We start from the raw sequence: 24,784 nt of genomic DNA, 5'->3' as shown, positions 1-24,784 counted from the left end.
TTCTGCCGGTTGCGAATGCATTGCATCGAAGAGCGCTGTCTATTGTCAAGGCGTGGCCAGATGGCTTGACCGTGTGACTCGTTTGTTCCCAAGTGGTACGCTGCGGCGGCCTCGGAAACAAACTAGACACAAACGGCCCAATACGCAAAAAAGCCCACTCCCTACAGGACTCACCTTTTGTCGCCACCCACCCAAATAAATGGGCGAGAGCGATAAAGGTGGGTCCCGCAGAGAGCGGGCAATAGTTGCACAACACCAAACGTGGTCTCGAAGAGGCCCGGGCGGCTGTTGGAAGAAGATAATAGGAGGAGGAGGAGAAGAGGAGGAGGAGAGAAGAAGAATTGGGAGTTCGGAGAGAGAGAATAGGGTAGGAGAGAAGATTTAGGGAGAGGATAGGATATCGAGAGTCAAATGTTCAAGAAGACATGTGTCAACAACATGGCTCCACACACAACCACTGGAGAAAAGAAAAGAAAAGACGGCTGCGCACCCTTACGAATGGAAAGCCCCAGCGAAAGAATACGCCTACTCGGTTTGCAGTGTCCAGCCAGAGGACGCCAACGTCTCTCTGCTTTTTTTTTCCTTTTGCGATAGCGCACCGTTTCCCGACGAAAAAATCCAAGTAAAAACCGAGATCGATGATCTGGGTCTAAATGGCCCCCGTGTGATGTGGTGTGCAGTAACGAGCAGGTACAAGACCCCCAAGGACCCACGTGGGTCACTTGGCAGTCTTGGGCCTCTCAGCTGTTCGTGTGTGGTTTGCTCTGTTCAATTGACTGTTTGGTTGGTTGGGTTGGGGGTGTGGATCCCGACGCCACAACCCGGCTCACATGGGCTCGCTCACGCACGCACGGTCGAGGCCGACGCACAAACATCATCCGGGGCCACAGACGTGGAACCCAGCGAGAGGTTTATGCACCGACCAAAAAAAGGGGGGGAGGGGGGGATGACCGTTTGTTATGCTCGCGAATGCAGCCAGGCGGGGGAAGGCAATATGACACTTGTCCCAGGTTGGTGAGATTGGTACTCGAATGACAATTTTCCCTTTGTTCGGCGTGTGGTAGAGCTTGCTCTTACGTTTTTTTTTTGGAATCGGCAGGTAGTTTTTGCTGAAGCGCGTAGAAACGAAAGGTGCCTTTGAGGCTCTGTCACAGCTGTGGAAAGAAAAAAAAGTAGCCCGACTGTTTTGCTTGGCTCAAATGGGTCATGGACCTCACCTGTTATGATGCCGACGAAAAACGCACTTGGTTCAGCACTGGTGGACAACATTGACCAGCTAGTCATGAAGGCTCACGAGGCCGCATACCCAAACTCAAGGCTCCGGGGATTCGCTTCATCGCTTATTCTCGGGCGATTAATAATGAAGTGACGGGAGACAGTGTGTCGAAAGAGTGCGGGCCATGGAAGGCCGTTGAGGGAGGGGAGTGTCGTTGGACACTGGCGGGGGTGTGTTGAGTTGAGATGAGAGAGAGTGTGAGGAAGGGAGATGGGGAAGATGGGAGAGATGGGTGGACGGTAGATGTAGATATGGGGGGGATGTGGGCAGTGGCAAGAGGGAGACGGGGGTTGGGGGGGCACGACTCGCGGGGGGGGCTTGGGTTGGGTGGGAGACGGGGGACGGACCGGGCGGGCGGCGAGCGGAGAGAGCGGGGGCATATTCGACCACACCCGACGCCCCGATTCGGGGCGATGAGTCGTTGGGTGCATTGGGTGACGCACCCGACTGACCAACCCGACCCGCCTGCAAACGGCGGCCGCGCCGCGCACGCCGCGCACGCCGCGGTGCCATTGTGCGTGTGGTAGTGCGCGCAAGAAGCAACACACAAGACAACAGAAGAGAGTCCTGTCCCCAACGCCCTGGAGGCTCAGGCACAGCTTGGCGGTTATTGCAAATTGCCACAGCTGATTATACTTCCGTCGGGTGTGGGCGGTGACCTGTGCGCCCTGTGCTTGGGAGATGTTGGCAATCGCACTCACCTGCTTTCCCCTGTGCTTTACCCTTTTTACCCTTTTGTTGACCCTGCCATGTCCCCCTATGCAACGCTCCTACGCTACGGCTGTGTGTGTGCGGTGGCGCCCGGTGGGAGAACCTGGTGGCGTATGCTGGACGCCGACCGCACACACACACACCGTACATTTGCCTCCGCTCTCCCGCGCCCAAACAAACACATCCACACAGTGGTACAGTGGTACAGTGGTACAGTGGTACAGTGACGCCAACAACCACCGTGGGAAACGTTGGTGCCACTGGTGCGCGGGGTGCAGGGTGGCAACGACGGCCAGCGTCATCGTGTTACAGTCATCAATGTGATCGCACAGCCAAACACGCGGTCCACAGTCCCACAAATGACGACTGTATAGCAAAGATCCTGCACTAGACTCACACCCAAACCCAGCGCCTTCACAGACACACGTCACGGATCACGGAGGGACCCACACGTAGAGTGTTTGTTCCACGAGTGGCCGGTGGGCAGAGCGCAAAGTGGCCCAACCCGCAGAACCCCACGTCTCCCTTATCGCGCGGATTGTGTCACCTGGTGCAACGGGGTTAACCGAGGTCCCATTCATAAGCTAGGCTCCAACGGTATACAGCATTTTGAGACAGATGTGTAATCTGTATGGATGCTTGTGGGGTGGGCAATGTAGAGCGTCATTCGTGCAAGGTTGGGCGTCATGGGTTGGTCGGTGGTGGCAAAAAGGGGACACTGTGTCGTTTCGTTCAGTCTGAATTCAGTCCGTGTTTGTCATGCGGGGCGGGCCGGTCGTGGGATCGAGGGGGTAATGTGACTGCGTGTCAAGTTACAGTATGGAGCACCCCCCCTCGTTCAGTCTGATCAGTGTAAACACGAAACGATTGACTGGATGCCCATATATTGATAGGCGGAATCATCCATCCCCACACGAAACATTGGCGGTGGTCGATGCAACGAGCTATGGAGAGTCGTGTTTTTCGCAGCTGCCCCAGTCTCCATTTTCTTTGCGTCTTAAAGCGCATGGTCATTAAGTACGAGGCTTTGCACACTAGTTAAAAAGAGGACTGAAGGACGAATGATAAAACAAACAAGAAAAGTTGATAGTAGCTGAAGGACATTAAATAAACGTCCGTGGGCATGAGTGGAGTCATTGTTGTCGTTGACATGCACAAATCGTCCTCTACTTGGCGCAGAAAAGTCTGCTAGATACCGCCAGTCCACCATTGATCAGAAAAGAGAGTAACAGAATATTATCTGGTGGTTCAGAAGCCACATATGGTGCCAGGCGGCGGCGACATTATTCCTGCTTGACAACGACAATCCTAGATGCTCTCTACTGTACGATGTCTCTACCAGGGTCATGCAAAGAATACGACTGGCATGGAGGACGGAAGATACCATAAGCCCAACGAGTACGCAGTTGCTTTCATCGCTACACAGAGACCGTGTTGACACAAAGATGACGGAGGGGCAAAATTCGACACAGTCTCGTACCGTACTGGCTCCCGTACTGTGGGGCAGATTACTTACTTATTCCATCTGTCCGCTGCCGAGCAAACCATCATCGGAGATCGATCCAGTACAGCCTCTTCGTGACCACCCAGCTGACCTTGTTCCAACACACCTACACGACTGTCGAGGCCAAGCAGTGCAACGCACACCCAACGTGCAGCATGAGGGGCCAAACGCGGGGGTGGATGGGGCCATTCTCACGATCAATTGGCTGTGGCCGTCCCGGCGGCTGTCAACGGCCCTGAAGACACCTGGCCCACTTGGCGGGGGATCGGCAATGACGTCCTCTTCCACACGCACACCCAAACGCGTCTCCAGAACAGCCAGGCGCACATTCTCCCATTCTTCGGCATTCTCTCGCCCACATACACAACAACCCACACTCCATATCACCCCGTCACATCTCCCGTATCCAGCACGCCTGTGTGCGTGTCCTCACCCTCACACTCGTATCTCTTCCGCGACTCAATACCCCCAGCAAACGGCACAGACAGCGCCGCTTATCTCCCTTTTCATCTCAACCAAAGGCATTGCATTTTCTTCCTCGACCTTCTCTTCCACACTTTCCACCCTCCACCCCCTAAACACACACCTCCAACATGCCCGCCGCCGGCAAGGCCAACGGTAAGGGCAAGGGATTTGCCAACGGCAAGCCCCGCCCAGACCCCATCGCCATGCCCAAGCCGCAGCACCGCCAGTCGACAGGTCCCAAGACTCCCAAGACTCCCCAGGACGAGGCGATCGCCTTCTTCACAGGCGAGGGCGACGGCGACCTCGTACAGGTCTGGGAGCTGTGGCTCGAAGACGACGGCGGACCCGATGCGGCCAAGTCGGTGAGTCGCAGCTACCACACGGGTGTAGCTCCGTAGCTGACCCTCTCCCCACTCGCAGTACGTCCGCCTGCCCGCGCCAGTCAAGCCGTACGTGCTCCGCTTCTCGATCCAGCCCGGATCCAACTGCGCGCGCAACGGTGTCCTCAAGAGCGACTTTCCCGTCGACGGCGGTGTGTTTGAGCGCGGCGTGTGGAAGGAGCGCAAGCTGCCCTCGGACCTGAGCAAGCCGATCCAGGTGGACCTTGCCATCTCTGCCCCCGGCGCGTTTTGTTATTACATTGAGCACGACGGGCCCGACGGCCAGCGCGTGACGGGCCGCAAGGGCTACTTCAACGTCGACCCCATCATGACCGTGCCCGAGCGCACACCGTTTGCGATCACGCACGGCGCCGATGTGCTGCACGACACGTCGTCGGCGGCCGTCACGGCCAAGGACATTTCGCTGACGCTCGACTCGCTCATCATCATCTCCGTCATTGCCAAGTGGCAGGGAAAGGTCACCGAGTGGGACCCGTACCTCGCCGAGGCCAGCAGGAGGGGCTACAACATGATCCACTACACCCCGCTGCAGCCGCGCGGCTCCTCGGGATCGCCATACTCCATCCTGGAGCAGCTGGCGTTTGAGCCCACCATGCTCTCGGACCCCGACGCAGCGGACGGCGGTCTCGCCGAGGTAGAGGCCACGATGAAGCGCGCAAAGGCAAAGTATGGCCTGGGAGGCATCACGGACGTGGTCCTCAACCACACGGCGTTTGATTCGCCATGGCTTCTCGAGCACCCCGAGGCTGGTGAGTGGGGCCGGAATAGAAGCCAATTCGCGCGCAACCCTCAGCCAGCTGACACTCTCTCTCACAGGATATTCGCCCGAGAACACGCCCCACCTCGCGCCCGCTGTGGCGCTCGAGGACGCCATGTTTGAGCTGGGCGACAAGCTCGCGTCGCTTGGGCTGCCTACTACCATCAAGAATGAGAACGACCTGGCCCAGGTTGCCGCTGCTGTCCAGGACGCGATCAACGACGCGGCCATCTGGCGCTACTATGTGTTTGACGTGGGCTCGTCGGTCAAGGAGGTCGAGGCGTCCCTCAAGGCCGGGTCTGCCAAGTTCTGGGCCGGCGAGCAGCACCTCGGTGGCAAGACCCACGAGGAGCTCGCTGTCATTATCAAGAACCAGCCGGGCTTTATCGAGGGCTACCGAGCATGGAGCGGGCCCTACTGCACCGCAGTGCCCGCACCCGCCGCTGCTGGGTTTGCAAAAGTGGCATTCCCAGACGCGGACGCCCACACCCAGGCGAAGGAGTGGGGCAAGGTGCTCGACGTCATCAACGTCGACCTCTACAAGGAGGCCAACGACGACTTGGCTGCCGCCAAGGACGGCGTGATCGGTCGTCTGAGGTACACCCGCCTCGATTCCGGTGGACCTAAGCTGGGCGAGATCAACAAGAAGAACCCCCTTGTTGAGCCGTACTTTACGCGCCTGGCCAAGAACGCCCAGACGGCCAAGCACCCGCAGAAATCGCTCACGGTCGCCAACAACGGCTGGATGTGGGGTGCCGACCCGCTCAAGAACTTTGCAGAGTACCCGTCCAAGGCGTACCTCCGCCGCGAGGTGATTGTGTGGGGCGACTGTGTCAAGCTGCGCTACGGCGACAGCAAGGAAGCCAACCCGTGGCTCTGGGCCCACATGACCGAGTACGCCGAGCTGCTCGCGGGTGTGTTTGATGGTTTCCGCCTGGACAACTGCCACTCGACCCCGCTCCATGTCGGCGCGCACATTATCGATGCCGGTCGTCGCATCAACCCAAACCTCTACGTCATGGCCGAGCTGTTTACGGGCAGTGAGGCGATGGACCTCAAGTTTGTGCGCGAGCTGGGCATCAACTCGCTCGTGCGCGAGGCGTACAACGGTGGAGACAATAAAGAGTTTTCGCGTCTCCTCTACCGCTTTGGTGTCGGCAAGCCTATCGGCTCCATGGACGCCGAGTGTCTGTCGTCGCCCGGCGAGCTGCCCTCGCTGTACGGTACAGGTGCGCCGCGCAAGGCCATCATCACGCCGCTGCAGGGATCGCAGCCGCATGCCGTCTTCTACGACGTCACCCACGATAACGAGTCACCGGCCCACAAGCGTACTGCCGAGGACGCGCTTTCCACTGGCGCCCTCGTGACGTTTACAAAGGCGGCGCTCGGCTCCAACAAGGGCTTTGACGACCTGTACCCGCAGCTCCTCAACCTCGTCACGGACACGCGCATGTACAACGTCACGGACGCTAGCGACGAGCAAGGCATCGGCCGCGTCAAGCGTGTCCTCAACCACCTGCATGTCACGATGATGAACGGCGGCTACGAGGAGGGCCACGTCCACGAGGAGGGCCAGTACATTATGATCCACCGTGTGCACCCGCGCACCCACAAGGGCTACCTGTTGCTCGCGCACACTGCGTTCCCGGGCTCGTCGGGCCGCGGGTGGATCAACCCCGTCAAGCTGTCGCGCACGCAAGCCAAGTTTATCTTTGGCGCGTCGCTCCATACCCGCATGGGCGAGTGGAAGGATGACCCCGAGGTCCACTACGGCATCCCGTCGACGCTGACCGAGATCACCGAGGTCAACCTGTCGTCGGGCCACGACGATAACGGCGACTACACCGAGATCCACGTGCCCGACCAGTTTGACCCGGGAAGCATCCTCGTGTTTGAGACGGACATGGCCGGAGTGCCGCGCGACCTCGAGGAGAAGATCCGCGACGGCGCAGACGCCGCCATGGCCGACCTGGACCTCGTCGACCTCAATGTCGTCCTGCACCGCGCCGACGGCGAGGAGCGCGATGCCACAGGCGGCGACGGCGTGTACACGATCCCAGACTATGGCTCGCTGGTCTACTGCGGCCTCGAGGGCTGGATGGGCCCCCTGCGCCACATCATGGCCAACAACGACCTCGGCCACCCCATCTGCGAGCATCTCCGCAAGGGTACCTGGGCCTTGGACAATGTCTGCAACCGCCTCGAGCGCGAGACGGATACTTTACCGCACCTCGCCAAGCCTGCCGCGTGGTACAAGGAGCGCTTTGACATTATCAAGGCGACTGTCCCTTCGTTCATGCGTCCCAAATACTTCGCCCTCGTCATCTTTGAGGGCTACAAGGCCGCGCGCCGAGCTGTCATGGAGCAAATGTCCGACTTTATTCTCTCGGGCACAGAGTTTACACACGACCTCGCCCTGTGCGCCGTACAGATGTACGGTCTGGTCAAGTCCGCGTCGATCAACCCCAACAAGCCCGTGGCCAGTCTTGCGGCTGGTCTGCCGCACTTTACTGCCGGCTGGGCACGCTGCTGGGGCCGCGACGTGTTCATCTCCCTCCGCGGCCTGTTCCTCACCACGGGCAACTTTTCTGCTGCGCGCGACCATATCCTCGCGTTTGGCACGACGCTCAAGCACGGCCTCATCCCCAACCTGCTCGACTCGACGCGCAACCCGCGCTACAACTCGCGCGACTCGCCGTGGTGGTTTATCCAGAACATTCAAGACTACACCACGATGGCGCCCGACGGTCTTGCCATCTTAAAGGACACGGTCAAGCGCCGGTTCCCCGCAGACGACACTTGGGTGGCGTGGGACGACGAGCGCGCGTTTGCGTGGAGCAGCACGGTCGCCGAGCTCATCCAGGAGATCCTCCAGCGCCACGCGAGCGGCATCGAGTTCCGCGAGTACAACGCAGGGCCCAACCTCGACATGGACATGGCCGACGAGGGCTTCAACCAGAAGATCTGGACCGACTGGACAACGGGTTTCATTCATGGTGGTAACCGCTACAACTGCGGTACGTGGATGGACAAGATGGGTTCGTCGGCCAAGGCGGGAAACAAGGGCCTCCCTGCCACGCCGCGTGACGGTGCCCCCATCGAGATTACTGGTCTCCTCAAGTCGACACTGTCGTGGCTCGACGGGCTCAGCGCAAAGGGCCAGTTCCCGTTCAAGGGCGTCGACGCCACTGTCAACGGCCAGAAGCGGCTCGTCACGTACAAGGAGTGGGCCGACCTCGTGCAGGCTGCGTTTGAAACCCACTACTATGTCCCCTCGGACCCTGCCGACGATGCCAAGTACGCCGTCAACACGGCCCTTGTCAACCGCCGCGGCATGTACAAGGACGTGTATGGGACCCCCAAGGACCGCGAGTACAGCGACTACCAGCTGCGCTGCAACTTTACTTTGCCGATGATTGTCGCGCCCGAGCTGTTTACGCCTGCGCACGCCGTCGAGGCACTGCGTCTCGCCGACCGCACCATCCGCGGGCCCTTGGGCATGAAGACGCTCGACCCGGCCGACTGGGCGTACCGCCCCGACTATGACAACCAGAACGACGGCGACGACCAGAGCGTCGCCAAGGGGTGGAACTACCACCAGGGCCCCGAGTGGGGCTTCCCGCTCGGCTGGTTCCTCACCGCGTGGCTGCGCTTCGACGTGCTCGCCGGCGACGGCCAGGGCGGCAACGCGGGCGTGACGCACCACCACGTCTCGCAGCTGCTCCTCCGCCTTCGCGAGCACATTGACGGCGACATGTGGCGCGGCCTGCCCGAGCTGTGTAACCATGACGGCAGCTACTGCCGCGATTCGTGCAACACACAGGCGTGGAGCGCGAGCACTATTCTGGACTTGCTCGAGGAGCTGCACGAGATTGGCGTGGCGGCTAGGCAGGCGGCCAAGAATTAAATGAACTGTCCAGAGGAAAAACAAAACAAAGGAAACCATATCATTGTGCTAGTTGTGTCGGCCCCAAATTAGAAATAAGAATACACCTTTACTGCTCTCCCCTTCTCTCTCGCTAAAAGGTGCATCTCCTCTGGTCATATAAAGAAAAATATCTAACTCTACTCGTCACCCTTCTCGAGGCGGACGGCGGCGGCGGTCTTGACGCCGGCGAGGTCGGTCTTGTGTCCGACGAGGGTACGAATGTCCTGGATCTTGTACTTGATCATGGTGGGGCGCTCGAGCGACATGCCCCATCCGAGGACGCGGACGCCCTTTGGCAGGCCCATGGGCTCGAGCATTTCGGGGCGGAAGACACCCGAGTTGGCAATCTCGATCCACTTGCCGAGACCCTCGTGCCACGAAAAGATCTCCATCGACGGCTCGGTGTACGGGTTGAACGCGGGCTTGAAGCGCAGCTTGTGGTTGCCCGTCTTGGCGAAGAACTCCTTCATGAAACCGATGAGGTGGCCGAGCGTAATGTCATAGTCGGCAACGACACCCTCCACCTGGTGGAACTCTGCGAGGTGGGTCGCGTCCGTGGCCTCGTTACGGAACACACGGTCGATAGAGTAGAGCTTGGCGGGCTTGAAGCCGCCGGGCTGGTTGGCAATGTTGTACAGCATCTGGGTCGAGACGGCGGTGGTGTGCGTGCGCAGGAGCAGCTTCTCCGACTCGATGCGCGAGAACGGCGCGCGGTAGCCGATCGAGCCGTAGCCGCCGACCTCGTGCGTCTTGGACACGCGCTGGAAGTACTCCTCGTCGGGCTTGCCGGCCTGGACGGGGTCCTTGACGTAGAACGTGTCCTGCATCTCGCGCGCAGGGTGCTGCTGCGGCACGAACATGGCGTCAAAGTTCCAGAACGCAGACTCGACAAAGTTGTTGGTCGGCATCTCGGAAAAGCCCATGTCAAAGAAGATCTGGCGGAACTCTTCGCGCACCTTGAGGAGGGGATGCAATGCGCCGCCGTTGGTCGGCTCGCCCATGGCCGCAAAGTTGTACTGCTTGAACTCGGCCTCCTTCCACGCGCCGTTGGCAAGCATGTCCACCGTGAGGTCCGTCTCGAGCGTCTTGACCTCGGTCGCAAACTTGGCACCCTTCTGCACAGTGTAGTGCAGGAGCTTGCGCGCAGTCACAAGCTTGCGCTTCACCAGCTCCTTGAGCACCGCGTCGCCGCCAGCGTGCGTGCCCGTGCTCGACACCGTCCGCAGCTGCTCAGCAGTCTCGTCCTCGACAGCCTCCTTGGCGCGCACAAACGCGTTGCCGCCCTCCTTGGAAATCCACTTGTTGCGGAACGCACGCGCCTGGCCGACCTTGCAGGCGTCGGCACCGAGCAGCTTCTGAACGGGGGCATCAGCGCACTGTTCGTGTTCCTATCAGCAGTTCATGTTATACCCACCTGCAGCTCGGGGATGGTCACGGGCTCGCCGGCGCCCTTGACGGGGAGGGCAGACCACAGGCGGTACTCGGCCGAGCCGGACGCAATAATCTGGTTACCCTCCTCGGTGGGAAGGTACTGGTTGGCAGTAATCTGCTGGTACGCAATCATCTGAGCGGAGGGGGTCAGCTAAGCCTCGTGGTTGACGGCAGCTGGCTTGCAGGCAGTGAGGTATCCGGCGTCATGGACCATGCCTCTTCACAGTGCCGCTTGTACGAGCTCTTGCACGTTCGCTTTCTCAAGCTCAAGCCCAACGCACCTCCTTGCTAAGCAGCGAGTCGAGAGCGGCTTTGACGACAGCCTGGCCCTCGGGGGCGGACAGCGAGGCGCCGCCGACGGCAAGGACGCGCGAGTCGGGGATGGCGCCCTCTGGCGACGCGGCGAGCGTCTGGAGGATGACGGACTGCACCTCCTCGACAGTGGGGAGAGACATGGTGCGCGTGTGGGGGATAGGGGTGGGTTTGGGGTGGGTTATTAGTGTTGTTCGTCACTTCCTTTGGTCCTCGGCGTGGACTTTCTGGCCACACCGAGTCAAAGAGAGCTCATGAATCAAATGGCGAGCCTATTTGCCAATGAAACATTTGCTAGGTATGCGGCCAGAAATTGGCGCCTATAAACGATAGGCACACAACATGTGCCCTTGCTTTCCTAATGAGCCACCGGAAATCACAATTTTGAACTTGTAATAATGCGTAATAATTTTGCATTACAAAAAATTATCCTCCCACCGATCATGAGGGTCCCAGCACAATATAAACCAAAGCGATTGTGTTCGCAGAGCGGTTACTGCGAATAGTTGGGAGAGCCTGGATTTTCTTAATGCAGGACCCGGTGATCGGGACTCTTAGCCGAGGTTCGATTCGAGGAGGGTGCACCCCTCCAATCGAGCCAGGATCGAGGGACGCCTTGGCCTCAAGTCCCCTAGGCTTTTTGTGGTTGAGCGAGAGTTCCTAGTAAGAGGGATGATGGAGCTTCTGTCCGACACGCAGCGTGCAAACGTGAGGAAACAAGGCCTGTGTCCTCATTCGATGCCTCAGCCTTCGCAATCGCTAGACGTGCGCACCTGGGCTCCAACCTCCAAGCCTCAGACAAGCCTCAGAAGCCTGCGATGCGGTGGACGACTTTTACATCAAGGTGCGGTTGGGGCCGAGAGAGGCTGTTGAGGCGCAGGGGGTCGTCGAGGTGGCAAGCAGTCGCTGAGGGTTACGGAGGGCGAGGTGTGCTGATGAGAGAGAGGGGTTGAGAAAAGAAACAGAGCATGGGCCTCACTTGGCTCTGTGCCGCGGCCTCTTGTTTGGTTCCTCGCGGAGTCAAAATCTCTCAACCACCCACACCACCATGACCACCGACATCGACGACATATACGGCATCACGACCATCGAGATACGCCAACACGCCAAAAGGGTCGTGCAGCATGCCAACAAGACTGGTGCCATCGAGCGCCAGGAGCTCACCTTGAGCGCGGCGCGTGCTCTGGTGGCCAAGAGTATGGGACTGGACGACGACGCGTTGGATGCGCCCGAGGAAAAGAAGGCGTGCAAGGAAGCGGTCCTTGCCGAGATTGTAAGCTAGTTTGGGTCTGTTTGCAAGTTTGCAACGCTCATCATTCTAGGCCGCTCTCGCAGACGAGTCTGAGGAGGAGGAGGAGGAAGAGCTTGAGGAAGCCGAGGTCGTCGGGAGTGATTGGGACGACGCGCCTGCGCCCAAGAAGAGGGCCACCAAGGCCTCCCCCGTCAAGCCCAGCACGTCGAAGGCGAGTAAGAACAAGACCACGACAAAGGCTACGGCCAAGGCCAACACGTCTCGCGCGACGGAAACTGTCCTCTTGAGCGATGACGAGGGCGAAGAAGATGTCGCGAGCGATGCAGACTCGGACGCGCCCTCTGACGCTGCCCCCAAGAAAGCGCCCAAGCCAGCCAGTAAAGTCGCCGGCAACAAGCAGCGCATGTCTACTCTCTCCAAGGAGACTATCGAATCGGACTCGGACGGTTACGAGGCTGAAAGCAGTGCCCAGGGCAAGCGCAAGGCGAAGGAGAACAACGTGCAGGTGAGTAAACCATGCTCAAAAGAGACTGACCCCCACAGGCGGCCCCTGCGTCCCCTGCGGTGTCTGAGATGTCGAGCGTGTACGATGAACCGCCTGCCGCGAAGCGCCGCGAGTCCAACGGCAAGAAGGCCAAGACAACTGCTCCAAAGGCGAAGCCTACCAAGAAGAATGCGAATGACGACGTGAGTTGTCACCTCCAAGCACAGGTATTGACATCACCAGCTGTCGCCCGACGAGGCACGCGTGGGCAAGCTGAAGAAGATTGTTCACGCATGCGGTGTGCGGAAGGTCTGGTGAGTCCTTGTCATCGAAATGGAGCGATCCTCTGACCCCACCAGGACCAAGGAGTTTGCCGACTACCCAACTGTGAGCTTGTGCCGTTCTCTGTTGCCCTGGCAGCACTAACGCGCCCCAGCCTCGCGCCCAAGTCTCGCACCTACTCTCGTTGCTGCAGGGCCTCGGAATGAAGGGCCAGCCCACGCTGGGCAAGGCCAAGGAGCTCAAGGAGACGCGCGAGCTTGCTGCCGAGCTGAGTGAGTTGCGAATGTCACAGGTTCTCTGTTGTTCTGTTACTAAACGCGGTTTCCTCCAGACGATGTCAAAGAGTACGAAGCAGCCCGTGGCCTGTCGAGCTCAACGCGTCCAAGCCGCCGGCGCGTGGCTGAATCCGTCCCTGACGTCGACACTCGCTCCCACGGCGCGAAGGAGGAGTCTGCAATGGCGGCTGTCATGGACTTCCTTGGCGACGAGGACAGTGACTAGTTGTGTTTATGTGCATGGTTCCTGTAGATATTATATATACAAGAGTCCCCCGACGTGCGAGACTGTACATGTGTGAGTGCTTTAGGCTTCGAGACTGTGACGGAACGCGAGTCTATATGTATTGGTGCCTTTGTGCTGAATTGCGGGCGATCACTGGGATCACGGGTGTCCTGGCCGTAGCGCGTTTTGTCCGGGCAGCCTGAGCCAGTCGATACAATTGACACATTGCCTGCAGGATCAGCGCGCAGGTCTTTCGTTCTACACCTCCTCCTTTACCACTCCCACACACACACACACACTCTCGTTCACCATGTCGCGTCGTCTCATGACCCGCGTCGCACTGGTGTGCAGCACAATCTTGTGTCTGCTCTTCCTGTCATTACAGCCACGCGAGCCGCGCACGGTCGTTCGCTACCTGCCTCCTGACCCGCATGAGGGGCTCCAGTACCAGCACTACGACAACAACGCGCAGCGGACACCACCTATCTACCATGCACCCAGCCCTGATGCGTCGACAGGCGAGGTGATTGTCAACCTCGAGTCTCGCATCCCACACACGACCTACGATGGCGGTACGCATAAGCCTGTCGCGTCGTTTAATGTTGCCCCAAGCTGACGCGGACGTCACAGGTCTCCCCGGTTACAACGTTTTCTCCAACATGTACCTGTCTGGCGGTGCACTCGTGCCGGTGTCTGCAGACGACGAGGCCGCCGAAGACATCCCCAAGGGTCGCTCGGTGCTGAGCGGGTCCCAGAGGCCTGGCAGTGTTCCCGGCGACGAACGTTGGGCTCCTATCGTGGGCGACAAGCTCGCCCGTGCTCAGCTGGGCAAACGTGCAGTCCGCCTGCCTGGCGTCACAGTGAGTATACCCAGCGCGAGTTTGGGACGTCAAGTGCTGACCGGAAAAAGTACATCTTCAACGATCCTCCAGGAAAGGGTGGGTTATCGTGGTTGTTGCCCACAGTTGCTAACCCACACAGCCGGATATCTCGGTAAGACTCTCTGGGAGCGCAACTATCCGGGGCACCCGCTTAACAGCCACTGACCACTCGTCCACTTGCAGCCTTCTACGAGTACGTTACACGTTCATGCACCAGGCCTGACTCCGTCACAGACACTTCCTCGCCGAGGTCTTCGTACCGGCGATTCGCGCCGTTGCGCATGCTGGTGAAAAGTCGGGTCGTCCCCAGAGCGCGATCCCTTCGCGCCTCATGTTCCCGCGTTGTGATGCCAGGGTTGGGTGGAGGGACGATTTGGGAAAGAGTGAGCGGCGGTGTGCTGGGTCTGATGTAGCTAACGTGCAGACGTTTGGTTCCTCCAGCATGTCCTGCCTGGCGTCGACATTGAGGAAAAGGACAGCTGGGAGGACCGCGCCGGGTCCGACATGCCCTACCTCTTGGAGAAGGTTGTCGTTGTTGATCGCGGTAGGTGGCTCGCTCATACGCGTACGCGAATTGCGTGCTGACTCTCACAGGTTCGGCCCACACCGCACAGGGCGACACGACAACCTGGGGCAAGGTGGGTGGACCACGACAGTCGCCAAGCTGACCCTCCAGATGAACATGATCGTCCCCACCATGAACGCTCCCAGCACGTTCTTTGAGCCATTCCGCCAGAACATGATCGCATCCGTTGGCAATGCCATGCCTCACATCGGCAAGTATCACCTCCCCATCGTCGTCTACATTCAGAGGGAATATCTGCCTCGGATTGCCGCCAAGTCGCACGAGGCGATCGTCGAGGGCCTCAAGAAGCTCACTTCCAAGGCCGAGGTCCACGTTGCGCAGATGCGTGCCATGACGCGTCCGCAGAAGATCGCCATGCTCGCCAATGCCGACATTGTCATCTCCTTGACCAGTGAGGAGCTTTACGAGACGGCGTGGATGCCTCCTGCGTCCACTGTGATCGAGATCTTTGAGGAAGGAGGCTTCCACCGCGACTATGAGGTGTTCGTGTCCATCCTTGGGCACAACCACATCACCGTCCAGAACGACAAGGTGCTCTCCGAGGCGGAGTGGCGCAAGCACGGTCGTCAGCGTGGACCGCAGAAGGACGCCGAGGTTGACGTTGACGCGGATCTCATCGTGCGTCTCGTAGAGGAGCAGCTGGACGTCATCGCGGACTAGATTAGAATGTATTTATGCAGGGTTTATGAGAACAACGGGCGTTGCCAGAGGCCAGACAGAGGATGGTGTGAGCAAGAGGGCGCAAGAGGTGCGTCAGAGCCATACGCCAGCTTGGCGGGCGATCGGCCCAACCCAATGACTATTCGGGCCACCCACATTACAATTGCTTCCGAAAAGCCACGTGAATTCCATGCGGGGTTTGATCTCGCGCCACACCTGGACGAAATTTCGGCGTTTCCCCGGCGATCCCGCGAAACTTGGCTGGGTGTGAGCCTGGGGGGACGCTGCCCGCCTGCTGCCGAGTCGTTGGCCCAAGTCGCTTTGCAGAACTCAACCCTCAAGCGGTCCACAAATCTCGACAAAATGGTGAGTAGAGCCCATGCTCCAGCGTCGGCGACGGTGTAGCTGACATGTACAGGTGAACATCCCCAAGTGCGTATCGTCGTCTTTCTTCCCGCGAGCGTTGGACGAGATGGAGTGGAGAACGGGCGGCGGGAGATGTCGAAGTTTCGTCAAAAGTCGACGAAGGGAGGGACCCATGATGGACTGCTGGGAGGGGTGAATCTCTTTCCTCAGCGGTCGCATGGGTACCGAGTGCGTGTGCAGAGATGGCACGCGCTGGATAGACGAGAGAGGGAGGGCTGGAAGCCAGCGGAGAGATTCGTCCAACGACACGGTGGAAGAACCTTTCGTCCAAGAACTGTGGTCTGACCGTACAGGACTCGCCGCACCTACTGCAAGGGCAAGGCCTGCAAGAAGCACACCCCCCACAAGGTGACCCAGTACAAGAAGGGCAAGGACTCGCTCGCCGCCCAGGGCAAGCGCCGTTACGACCGCAAGCAGAGCGGTTACGGTGGTCAGACCAAGCCCGTCTTCCACAAGAAGGCCAAGACCGTGCGTACTGTCGTGTACTGTCAACGAGACTCTGAGAGCTGACCTTGCGCGTCTTCCCCTGTCCCCCCACTGCCTTTTGCCAACGCCTTTCCTTCGGACATTTCTCAACAACAGACCAAGAAGGTCGTCCTCCGCCTCGAGTGCACCTCGTGCAAGTCGAAGCACCAGATCTCGCTCAAGCGCTGCAAGCACTTCGAGCTCGGCGGCGACAAGAAGCAGCGCGGCGCCGCCATCTCTTTCTAAGCTTCTGCACGTCTTGTCCTGCTCGTGCGCGTGCGCATCTCGACTTTTGTAGTCCCCAGAAGGGACACGGGGGTCGCAAGTGCTCGACCGGGGGATTTGGGAGCTCGGGAGTGGATGATGCCGGGATGTATTCATATCACGGACTTGGGTCCGTGCCCATGCCACAGACAAATCTACACAGAAGTACGGTACCTCTCTGTGACGCGCAGAGCTGCGACAGGACGAATGCTTGTGTCTACTGACTGTCTTTTGTCGATCGGGGGTGCCGGTGATTTTTCGTTCGATTTTTCGTTCCTTTTCAAAGTGGCACTGTTAATACAGTAGTAACGTTGACGTTCTGCCGCCTACCTTGGGTCCAAACGTCGAGCGGCTCACGCACGAGACGTACTGGCGCAACACCATGGTAGATTGACATGTGGAAGGGATCCGGGACGAATACACCAATGCCAGGCAGCAAGTGGTTCCGTTCCCGGCCCACGTCGCCACTATTTCACCGAGTCGTCGGAGTGTGCTCCCCTGCTCTGGATCCTCTAGCGGAGGTCCCACCCATCTCGGATCCGGCTGGAGATCAAGAGAGATCTAAAAGCTATAAAGACTCCATCATCTTATCGCAGACGTCGCTGTTGTACACAAACTCTTGATCGTTTAAACTCATCATAACCACCACAAACATAAGTCATTGGCGTTGTCTCCAACCCTCCTTGACAGACTCACCTCTCGTAACATGCCTGCATGTCGCAACAGTGAGATCCTTTCCACTTGCGAACACGATCCCAAACATGGCCATCTCAAGGCCGGCCTACAAGCCTGTGGCATCCATGATCAAGCAGATCACCGCAACCAGGGAACCCTCACTGATACTCGCACGGGTGACTCAGCAGTGGGTAGATAACCCTGACCGCCGGACAAGTCTGAGCTGGTGCAAACGAGCCGACCGATGCTGTAACCAGCCAGGTTGCACGCCATGTCGTCCAACGTCCTCCGCAGGCCATATGTGTTGCGGCATTTCACGACCCTGTCTTCGACCGTCCGCACCTAGTTCCGGGCACCGCACACCTGTAGGGGCTGGTCCCGATGTTCTCCCGGTGGCTGCTTGCCCACCAAAGCAGGCAGGCGGGCAGGCTAGCCTGCTCATTGGGACATCACCGACATTGAGAATGGCACGCTGAATAATCAAGCATCAGGGACACCAATAATCGGCACGCCACAGCTTCCGGCGGGGTTGGCTCGACGTGGCAAACCACTTCCAAGATCATTTCTCATTTCCGAGTCTCCGGAGCGCATGAACATATAAGCTGGACTGAACACTGCAGGCCAAGAGTTTCTCCACCTCTAAACCCAAAAACCAATCTAGTCTAATAACCATGTCGCTCTCTCTCCACGGCGCTGCCCTCTCGACCTGCACCTCGCGCGTGCGTGTTGTCGCTGCCGCTGCTGGCGCCGACATCAACCTCGTCGTCGAGGACTTTGCCAAGGTCGGCACCGCCGAGTGGGCCGAGTTCCAGCCCTTCAACCAGATGCCCTACCTTGTCGACGAGGCCACTGGCTTCTCCGTCTTTGAGTCGCGCGCCATCGCCAAGTGTGAGTGGCAATGATCTGCAGTGATGGTGTACAGTGTCTTACCACAATGATCAGACATCGCCCGCAAGGCCGGCTCGGACCTCGTCCCCTCGTCCGACGACCTCGAGGCTTACGCCCGCTTCGAGCAGGCTTGCTCCGTCGAGCAGTCCAACTTTGACCCCGCCGCCTCTGGCCTCGCGTTCGAGCTCGTCTTCAGCAAGATGCACGGCGGCGAGACCGACCCCAAGCGCGTCGAGGTCCTCAAGGCCCTCCTCGCCAAGCGTCTTATCGGCTACGAGCGTATCCTTGCCAAGAGCAAGTACGTTGCCGGTGACAAGCTTACCATCGCCGACCTCTTCCACCTCCCCTACGGCCGTATGGTTGTCAACGTGAGTCCAGGTGCTGTTGAGATATAGACAAGCAGAGGCTGACCATGGCAGCTTGGTGTGGCTCCCGGCCTTACCGACGGATCGCTCCCCAACGTCACCCGCTGGTGGAAGGAGATCTCCACTCTCCCCGTCTGGACTGAGCTCATGGCCTAAGTTTATAGATATTTAGATCTGCCTGGCATGTATGCGAGGTAGGGAGAATGATAGCAGAAATGGGGAAGTAACATTTATGCGGTTCCGTGTATCAAATTGGCTGGGGTGGTGATTGCCACTCTGCTTCAAAGGGATACTGCTGTACCATGCAGAAGGTGTTAGACTAATCGAGAAGCACACATGCGTGTATATATGCTTCATCTATCCAATCTGTAGCCTTCACACCGCGCTACAAGTGCCAGTCCTGTTGAGCGAGGCGGTCATCCCAATGCTGATGTCACAGTGTCTCATTGTATGGCACGACGGATGCAAAAAGTCGGGACATCTACCTCCACTCACTTTCACAACTGGACCAACAACCATTATGAGCAGCCGCCTGCACCAGCTGCGCCGGGTAGTGCGAGATATGCCGCTCGCACGCCGACTCTCGACTGCACCAGCAAATAAGAACGTGCTTGACGAGCTCAAGAGCCGCGGGTTCATCCAGGCCGTTACCAGGTGGGTTCCCTATAACGTCTGTCGTAACCCTTCCTAACATGGTATCGCAGCAACGACCTCACCGCCCACCTCGATTCGCCGAGCTGTGTCTACGCCGGTGTGGACCCGTCAGCTTCGTCACTGCATGTTGGCAACCTCCTCCCGCTTATCGGTCTCCTGCACTTCCGCGCGCGCGGTCACCATGCGCTCGCTCTCGTGAGTTGAGCTGGGGGGTCGGACCCGTCCAGCACTCCGACTCCTCCCGTGCACGAGCTAACAGTTAGGTTGGCGGCGCTACTGGATCTATCGGCGACCCCTCGGGAAGGTCAACAGAGCGTAACGCCCTCTCGCCGGAGGAGCTCGCGCACAACGTTGCGGGAATCACGTCCCAGGTGGAGACCTTCTTTGAGCGGGGTATCACATACGCTGCCAAGTGGGGCTACGACATTGACCCCGAGGCTGCCCAGCGTGGACGCGGGTTTGACGTGGTCAACAACCATGACTGGTTCAAGAACGTGTCGTTCCTGGACTTTTTGCGCGACGTCGGCAAGCTCGCGCGCGTCAACGCCATGCTCGCCCGCGACAGTGTCAAGTCCCGTCTCGACTCGGAGCAGGGTATCTCGTTCACCGAGTTTAGCTACCAGCTCTTGCAGGCGCACGACTTTGCGACGCTGTTCAAGGAGCGCGGGTGCCGTGTGCAGCTCGGAGGCTCGGACCAGTGGGGCAACATTGTGGCTGGCATTGACATGATCAAGCGTGTGCGCGCACAGGAGGCTGCAGAGGTCGCGCGCAATGAGGCTGCCGAGGCCGCAGCTGCCGAGGCCGAGAACAAGACCAAGAAGGGCAAGAAGGGTGCCGCCAAGGTCGAGGTTGACACGCCCAAGGTCGACACTGCCAAAGCCAACCTTGCGGCTCAGATCGACCCGGCGTTCGGTCTGACAATGCCCCTCCTGACAACCAGCACGGGCGAGAAGTTTGGCAAGAGCGCAGGAAACGCTGTCTGGATCGACCCATCGCGCACCAGCATCCCAGACTTTTACCAGGTGGGTGGTTTTGCCTTGTTCCCTCTTCTGACGGCCAGTTCTTCTACCGCTCCAACGACGCCGACGTGGGCAAGTACCTCTCGCTCCTCACCCTCGTCCCACCAGAACAGATCCGCACTGTTATGAAGGGTCACGAGCAAGATCCCAGGGCCCGTAGCGCCCAGCGCTTGCTCGCCGAGCAGGTGACCGAACTTGTCCATGGTCCCGAGGGTGTGCGCCGCGCGCAAGTGTCGGCCCAGATCCTGTATGGCCAGGACCCGCGCAAGCTCAAGTCTGCCGACGTCCTGGCGGCCATGGAGGGCGACAGGCGTTTCGTGCGTGTCAAGCGCCGCGACATCAAGGGCCTCCCTGTGACCAAGCTTGCAGTCATGCACGGTCTGGTCAACAGCCGTAACGAGGCCACTCGTCTCGTTGGCAAGAGTAACAAATCGGGCATGTACCTCAACGAGACGCCCGTCAACGATCCTCGGCGCGAGATTACGCGTTCCGACCTCATCGACAAACATCTTGCGATCCTCCGTCGTGGACAGCGCGACATGATCGTGTTTTACGTCGAGTACGAAGACTAGACACTATCCCCCCATAGCACCATTCATACACACCATGCACAGGCCATTACCATGTACGCTGGAACGTAGCCTGCGTTCCCTAATCTACAGATAAGCATTACTACATGTTATCCGGTCCGGCTCCTCTTCACACTCTCCTCTCCTTTGGCTTACGCCATCCACCCAGAGCTCGACCAGTCAAACGCGCCGTAACCAGGCAACGAGTCCTGGCGCTGCGGCGGGTTGGGACCAGCGGTGCCGTTGGCAGGGCGGCCCATGGGTGTAGGGGTGGGCTGGTTGCTGCCCACTACCTGCTGAGTCTGTCCACTTTGCTGGGGCTGCTGGGGCTGGCCGGCCTGCTGATTCGGCTGTCCTTGCTGAACGTTGTTGTTGTTGTTGTTGTTGTTGTCCCACGAGAAGCTGAACACGCGGCTCAGGAAGTCGTCGGGCACCTGCGATTGACCGGCAGGGCCAACCTCGCCGGCGTTGGGGTTGTTTGGCGGAGCCGGGAAGTAGGACGCGAGCATGGACTCGACGGCCGGGTCGAGGTGCGGGCCCTGCTGGGGCTGGAACACAGGAGCCTGGTCCAGAGCCGGGAAGCCCGAGAGGTTGGTTGGGTCGACGTTGAAGTTGAATGCTCCTTGCGCATTCTGCAGCGCAAACTGGCCCGGGAAGGAGGCTCCGATGGCGGTACCAGCCTGGGCCTGGTTGTTTCCATCAAACTGAGGCTGGTTTGGGGGGATCGATTGGGGCATGGGGTACGCGCCAAAGACCGGTCGCTCGGGAGTTGGGTCGGCCCTTTCATGGGGGCTAGCCGTAATCGGTGTAGGGTCGGATGACGGCGACACCCATGAAGTCCCCGGACCGTTGGAGGTAGGGCTGTCGGATTCGAGCTGGGCCTGGTGAATGAGGCGCTTGACGGCGCGCTGCAGGTTGTGCTCCTCGTCGTCCCCACCCTCGCCATCATTTGTAAGCTTGCGCTTGCCAAGCGCAGAACCACCAGGGCGCCTGCGTTCCTCTACCTCGTCTGAAAGTTAGCGTACATAGGTATTGGGTTGACTCACTCATAAGGAAGTCCATCACCTTGATGGCCGCCTTTGCAGGAACCGACGTCTGGGAAATATGCCTCATCTGGTCGAGCGCACCCTTGACTTCGGCAATCTTCTCCTCTGTCACCTTGCTCTTCATCTCACGCTTGGCCGTCTTCAAAAGGTCGATGATGACGACCATGCCCGAGACGGTGACGTAGAACAGGGGGATCCACCACTTTTCCAAGAAACGGGCAACACCGCTCGTGTCCGACATCATACGCAGACTGGCGCGAGCCGCACGGATACACTGCTCCTTCGAGTACGCGTAGCGCTCGTCCTCGTAGCCACGCGACAGCCACGGGCGGTGGAGACGCAGCATGCGCGAGTGGATGGCGAGACTGAGTGTAATCTTCTCATAATGCTCGACGAGCTTTTTGGAATCTTGCGAAACGGGGCCGGGGTTGTTGTCCGGCTGAAAGTAGGCGGGCATCTCGAGCATGGCCTTGCGCAGCTCGCGGTCAACACTGAGGATGAACGAGTATGGCGGGTGGTTGTTGTTGTTGGCCTGCCAAATCTGGCGCTGGCTAATCTCGGCAAACTTGAGCTTGGCGAGCTGGAACGACATGCGCGTGCGGACATTCATCGCCTGGGGGCGAAGAGGCTGGCCATCGATGAGGTCCTCGTCCTCAATGTTTGCGGGGAGGGCAGCCTTGATCTGATCGGGCTGAATACTCGACGCATAGTTGTAGCTTGGTGCAAGCGACCAGTCGAGGAAGACCAGGTTCCACCAGATACGTCGACCGACTTCACGCTGGATAAGACTCTCCCAGCGGCCCTTCCACATGGGCAAGGGGCGGCCCTCGACGCTCTGCTGCTCGGCACCGAGACGTGACAGACCGAGACCCTGGGCCATCTTGATGGCGGCGCCCAGGAGGGCCCACGCAGCGTCCGCACGGTCGCGGTTGTTCATGAGCACCGTCATGAGGATCACCGCTTGCAGGTTCTCGAGGGTGTGCGTGCCGATGAAATCGCTGGACCATTGGGCCGAGCGCGCAGCACTGTACCACACATCGGACAGTGTCTGCACCTCCTCGGGAGTAAAGTGCTGGTTGGCCTCGGACGCATCCATAAAGTGCAGTCCAAGCTGTACATTAGCGAGAGGTCTCGGCATATAACGCTCACCGTCATGACAACAAGGTACACTGCGATGAAGGGCATCGAGATTTCGTGTACCACGCGGTCTTGAGGGAGTGCCCACAAGTCGCGGCACTGGCTCAGGAATGTTGGCACATGAAACAGTCGATGCAGCCAGTCCACGCGATCAAGGAAGGCATTCACCAACAACTCGCCACGCTCCTTGGACGGCAGCACGCGAGTAAGCGCGTACATCACAATCTCCGTCTTCTTGAAGTACATGTCGAAAACGTCGCTGGGGGCCATGCTATCGGCCAGAGCCAGCATGTGGGCTACACGGTCATCGTTGTTGAGGGGTGGCTTGAAGTCGAAGGACCTGCGGCTCGCACCCGGCGCAAAACCAGTGTTCATTGCGTTGGCCGCAGTTTCGCCGGCTGCCAAGCCCGTCCGGGCAAGATGGTAACCTTGACCGGGAGCAGGCTTGCTAACCGAAGAAACGCGAGAGTCGCGGAAATGGGGAAGCGAGTGAGAGCCGTCGACCCGAGAGCGGCCAAACGCAAGATGTTCAAGGGTGAGGGCGGCACCTTCTGTATCGCTGACGGGGTCCTCGTCCTCGCCGTGCGCGGTACCGCCCATTGGCGGATTAACATTTGTAGCCGGCGTTTCAGTGGCTGGCGCTGCAGAGATTTTGGAGCGCACTGCTGTCAGGCATTGCTCGAGATCCGCCGGGATGAGCGAACCCGACTTGAGGAGAGCAGCCTCGAGCGCATCGACACGGTGTGCCAAGTTTGCAAGATCTTGGGTTGTGGCGTAGTTTGACCTAGTGAAAGTTAGCAGGGCGGCGCGGGCGCTGCCACGGTCTACTCACGACGCGACCAACTGCTTCTCCGCCTGACATGGTTAGCTACATGCAGGTGGGACACATCTCCCTGACTCACAGTTCCAACCTCGTGACAACGGGCCTGATCTTGCCTCAGAATGCAAGGACCTGTACGGTTAGCATAGCGCGGGGCGACAGCGTGGGTTAAAGCCACAACGCACCACATGGAAACCTGCAGCACGTTAGCAAGGATTGTTCTTCATCGGGACAAGCGGACGCGACTCACTTCTTATCACACTTGATTTTTCTAGGGAACGCAGGTCAGCAAGCAGTTGTGGGAACCTGAGGCAGCGATGCGTCATCATGGGGTACTCACCGGCGGCGACACTCTGAACAACTCTGCACAACTCGGCGACGCGTTGCGTGCGGTTTCTTCTCCTTCTTGGCGTCCTTTGAGCTCGCCGCGTCTTCGATCTCGTCATCCTCCCCACTCGCAGCTCCCTCATCGTCCACCGGTTCCCCTGAAAAGGATCGCGATCGAGGAGGAGAGTCTTTGATGTGCATGAGTTGGGGAAATGGTGGCAGAGGCGGTACGCGTCCGTATGCCTTGGCGTTGGAGCCCGGTCCTTGTGGCATGCCGGGCAAAAGAGACGGTGGGGGGTGCGGTTGAGAGAGAGTGTGTGTGAGGTGAGGTGGATTGTGGTGGAGCTTGTTTCCTGAAGGAAGGGGGTGTGACGAAATGTCGAGACTGATTTTGGCGACGCTGTCGAGATGGCAGGGGTGGTTGGGGTTCCTCCTGTGGGAGGAGGTGTGTGGATGCACGCCTGCCTGTTGAGAGGTGGATGGGAACACGGGATGTGGTATATGGATGTGGTGAGGGGGATTGAATGGGGGGGGCCGGTGGACTGGAGTTAGTGTCGGATGGTTAGGCCGTTAGCGGCCGGCGTGTTGTATTAAGTGATCCCTCCCTATTTCACTCAAATCTCCTCCCGCTCTCCCATATCGGCCAGCCCCGTGTGGCCCGCGGCGACCAACTGCAAGGTCACCGCGCACACCCGTGG

At 59.1% G+C, this 24,784-nt stretch overlaps 7 protein-coding genes across 7 annotated transcripts; 5 read left to right on the top strand and 2 right to left on the bottom strand.

The window, feature by feature from the left end:
* Positions 1-4,084: 4,084 nt before the first annotated feature.
* Positions 4,085-9,021, top strand: EHS24_009638 (uncharacterized protein; the record flags this gene model as incomplete). The annotated part of the gene is made up of 3 exons (XM_028624908.1): positions 4,085-4,318; positions 4,377-5,106; positions 5,174-9,021. 3 exons carry the CDS (start codon positions 4,085-4,087, stop codon positions 9,019-9,021), a joined length of 4,812 nt encoding a protein of 1,603 aa, XP_028475076.1.
* A 158-nt stretch (positions 9,022-9,179) lies between these two features.
* Positions 9,180-10,928, bottom strand: FRS2 (Phenylalanyl-tRNA synthetase, beta subunit, cytoplasmic; the record flags this gene model as incomplete). Its single annotated transcript, XM_028624907.1, has 3 exons — positions 9,180-10,397; positions 10,457-10,606; positions 10,755-10,928. The coding sequence occupies 3 exons, from the start codon at positions 10,926-10,928 to the stop codon at positions 9,180-9,182; spliced, it is 1,542 nt and encodes a 513-aa protein (XP_028475075.1).
* Positions 10,929-11,833: 905 nt separating this feature from the next.
* EHS24_009636 (uncharacterized protein) lies at positions 11,834-13,304 on the top strand (the record flags this gene model as incomplete). Its single annotated transcript, XM_028624906.1, has 7 exons — positions 11,834-12,058; positions 12,108-12,542; positions 12,581-12,724; positions 12,765-12,835; positions 12,881-12,908; positions 12,958-13,075; positions 13,135-13,304. 7 exons carry the CDS (start codon positions 11,834-11,836, stop codon positions 13,302-13,304), a joined length of 1,191 nt encoding a protein of 396 aa, XP_028475074.1.
* Positions 13,305-13,614: 310 nt separating this feature from the next.
* Positions 13,615-16,568, top strand: EHS24_009635 (uncharacterized protein; the record flags this gene model as incomplete). Its single annotated transcript, XM_028624905.1, has 13 exons — positions 13,615-13,876; positions 13,935-14,164; positions 14,215-14,242; positions 14,286-14,297; positions 14,369-14,378; positions 14,420-14,568; positions 14,610-14,729; positions 14,780-14,823; positions 14,862-15,389; positions 15,480-15,797; positions 15,850-15,863; positions 16,151-16,325; positions 16,440-16,568. The coding sequence occupies 13 exons, from the start codon at positions 13,615-13,617 to the stop codon at positions 16,566-16,568; spliced, it is 2,019 nt and encodes a 672-aa protein (XP_028475073.1).
* Positions 16,569-17,932: 1,364 nt separating this feature from the next.
* On the top strand, positions 17,933-18,670 carry EHS24_009634 (uncharacterized protein; the record flags this gene model as incomplete). The annotated part of the gene is made up of 3 exons (XM_028624904.1): positions 17,933-18,149; positions 18,204-18,517; positions 18,569-18,670. The coding sequence occupies 3 exons, from the start codon at positions 17,933-17,935 to the stop codon at positions 18,668-18,670; spliced, it is 633 nt and encodes a 210-aa protein (XP_028475072.1).
* Positions 18,671-19,034: 364 nt separating this feature from the next.
* On the top strand, positions 19,035-20,759 carry MSY1 (tyrosyl-tRNA synthetase; the record flags this gene model as incomplete). Its single annotated transcript, XM_028624903.1, has 4 exons — positions 19,035-19,168; positions 19,219-19,363; positions 19,432-20,190; positions 20,229-20,759. 4 exons carry the CDS (start codon positions 19,035-19,037, stop codon positions 20,757-20,759), a joined length of 1,569 nt encoding a protein of 522 aa, XP_028475071.1.
* A 149-nt stretch (positions 20,760-20,908) lies between these two features.
* Positions 20,909-24,359, bottom strand: EHS24_009632 (uncharacterized protein; the record flags this gene model as incomplete). The annotated part of the gene is made up of 8 exons (XM_028624902.1): positions 20,909-21,756; positions 21,803-22,913; positions 22,952-23,723; positions 23,772-23,794; positions 23,842-23,891; positions 23,945-23,955; positions 24,010-24,030; positions 24,100-24,359. The coding sequence occupies 8 exons, from the start codon at positions 24,357-24,359 to the stop codon at positions 20,909-20,911; spliced, it is 3,096 nt and encodes a 1,031-aa protein (XP_028475070.1).
* Positions 24,360-24,784: the final 425 nt, after the last annotated feature.

The sequence above is a fragment of the Apiotrichum porosum genome, assembly GCF_003942205.1.
Source record: "Apiotrichum porosum strain DSM 27194 chromosome Unknown scaffold_9, whole genome shotgun sequence".
Taxonomy (NCBI): domain Eukaryota; kingdom Fungi; phylum Basidiomycota; class Tremellomycetes; order Trichosporonales; family Trichosporonaceae; genus Apiotrichum; species Apiotrichum porosum.
Note: the sequence above shows the minus strand (reverse complement) of the source record. Positions and strands in the feature narration are given on the sequence as shown.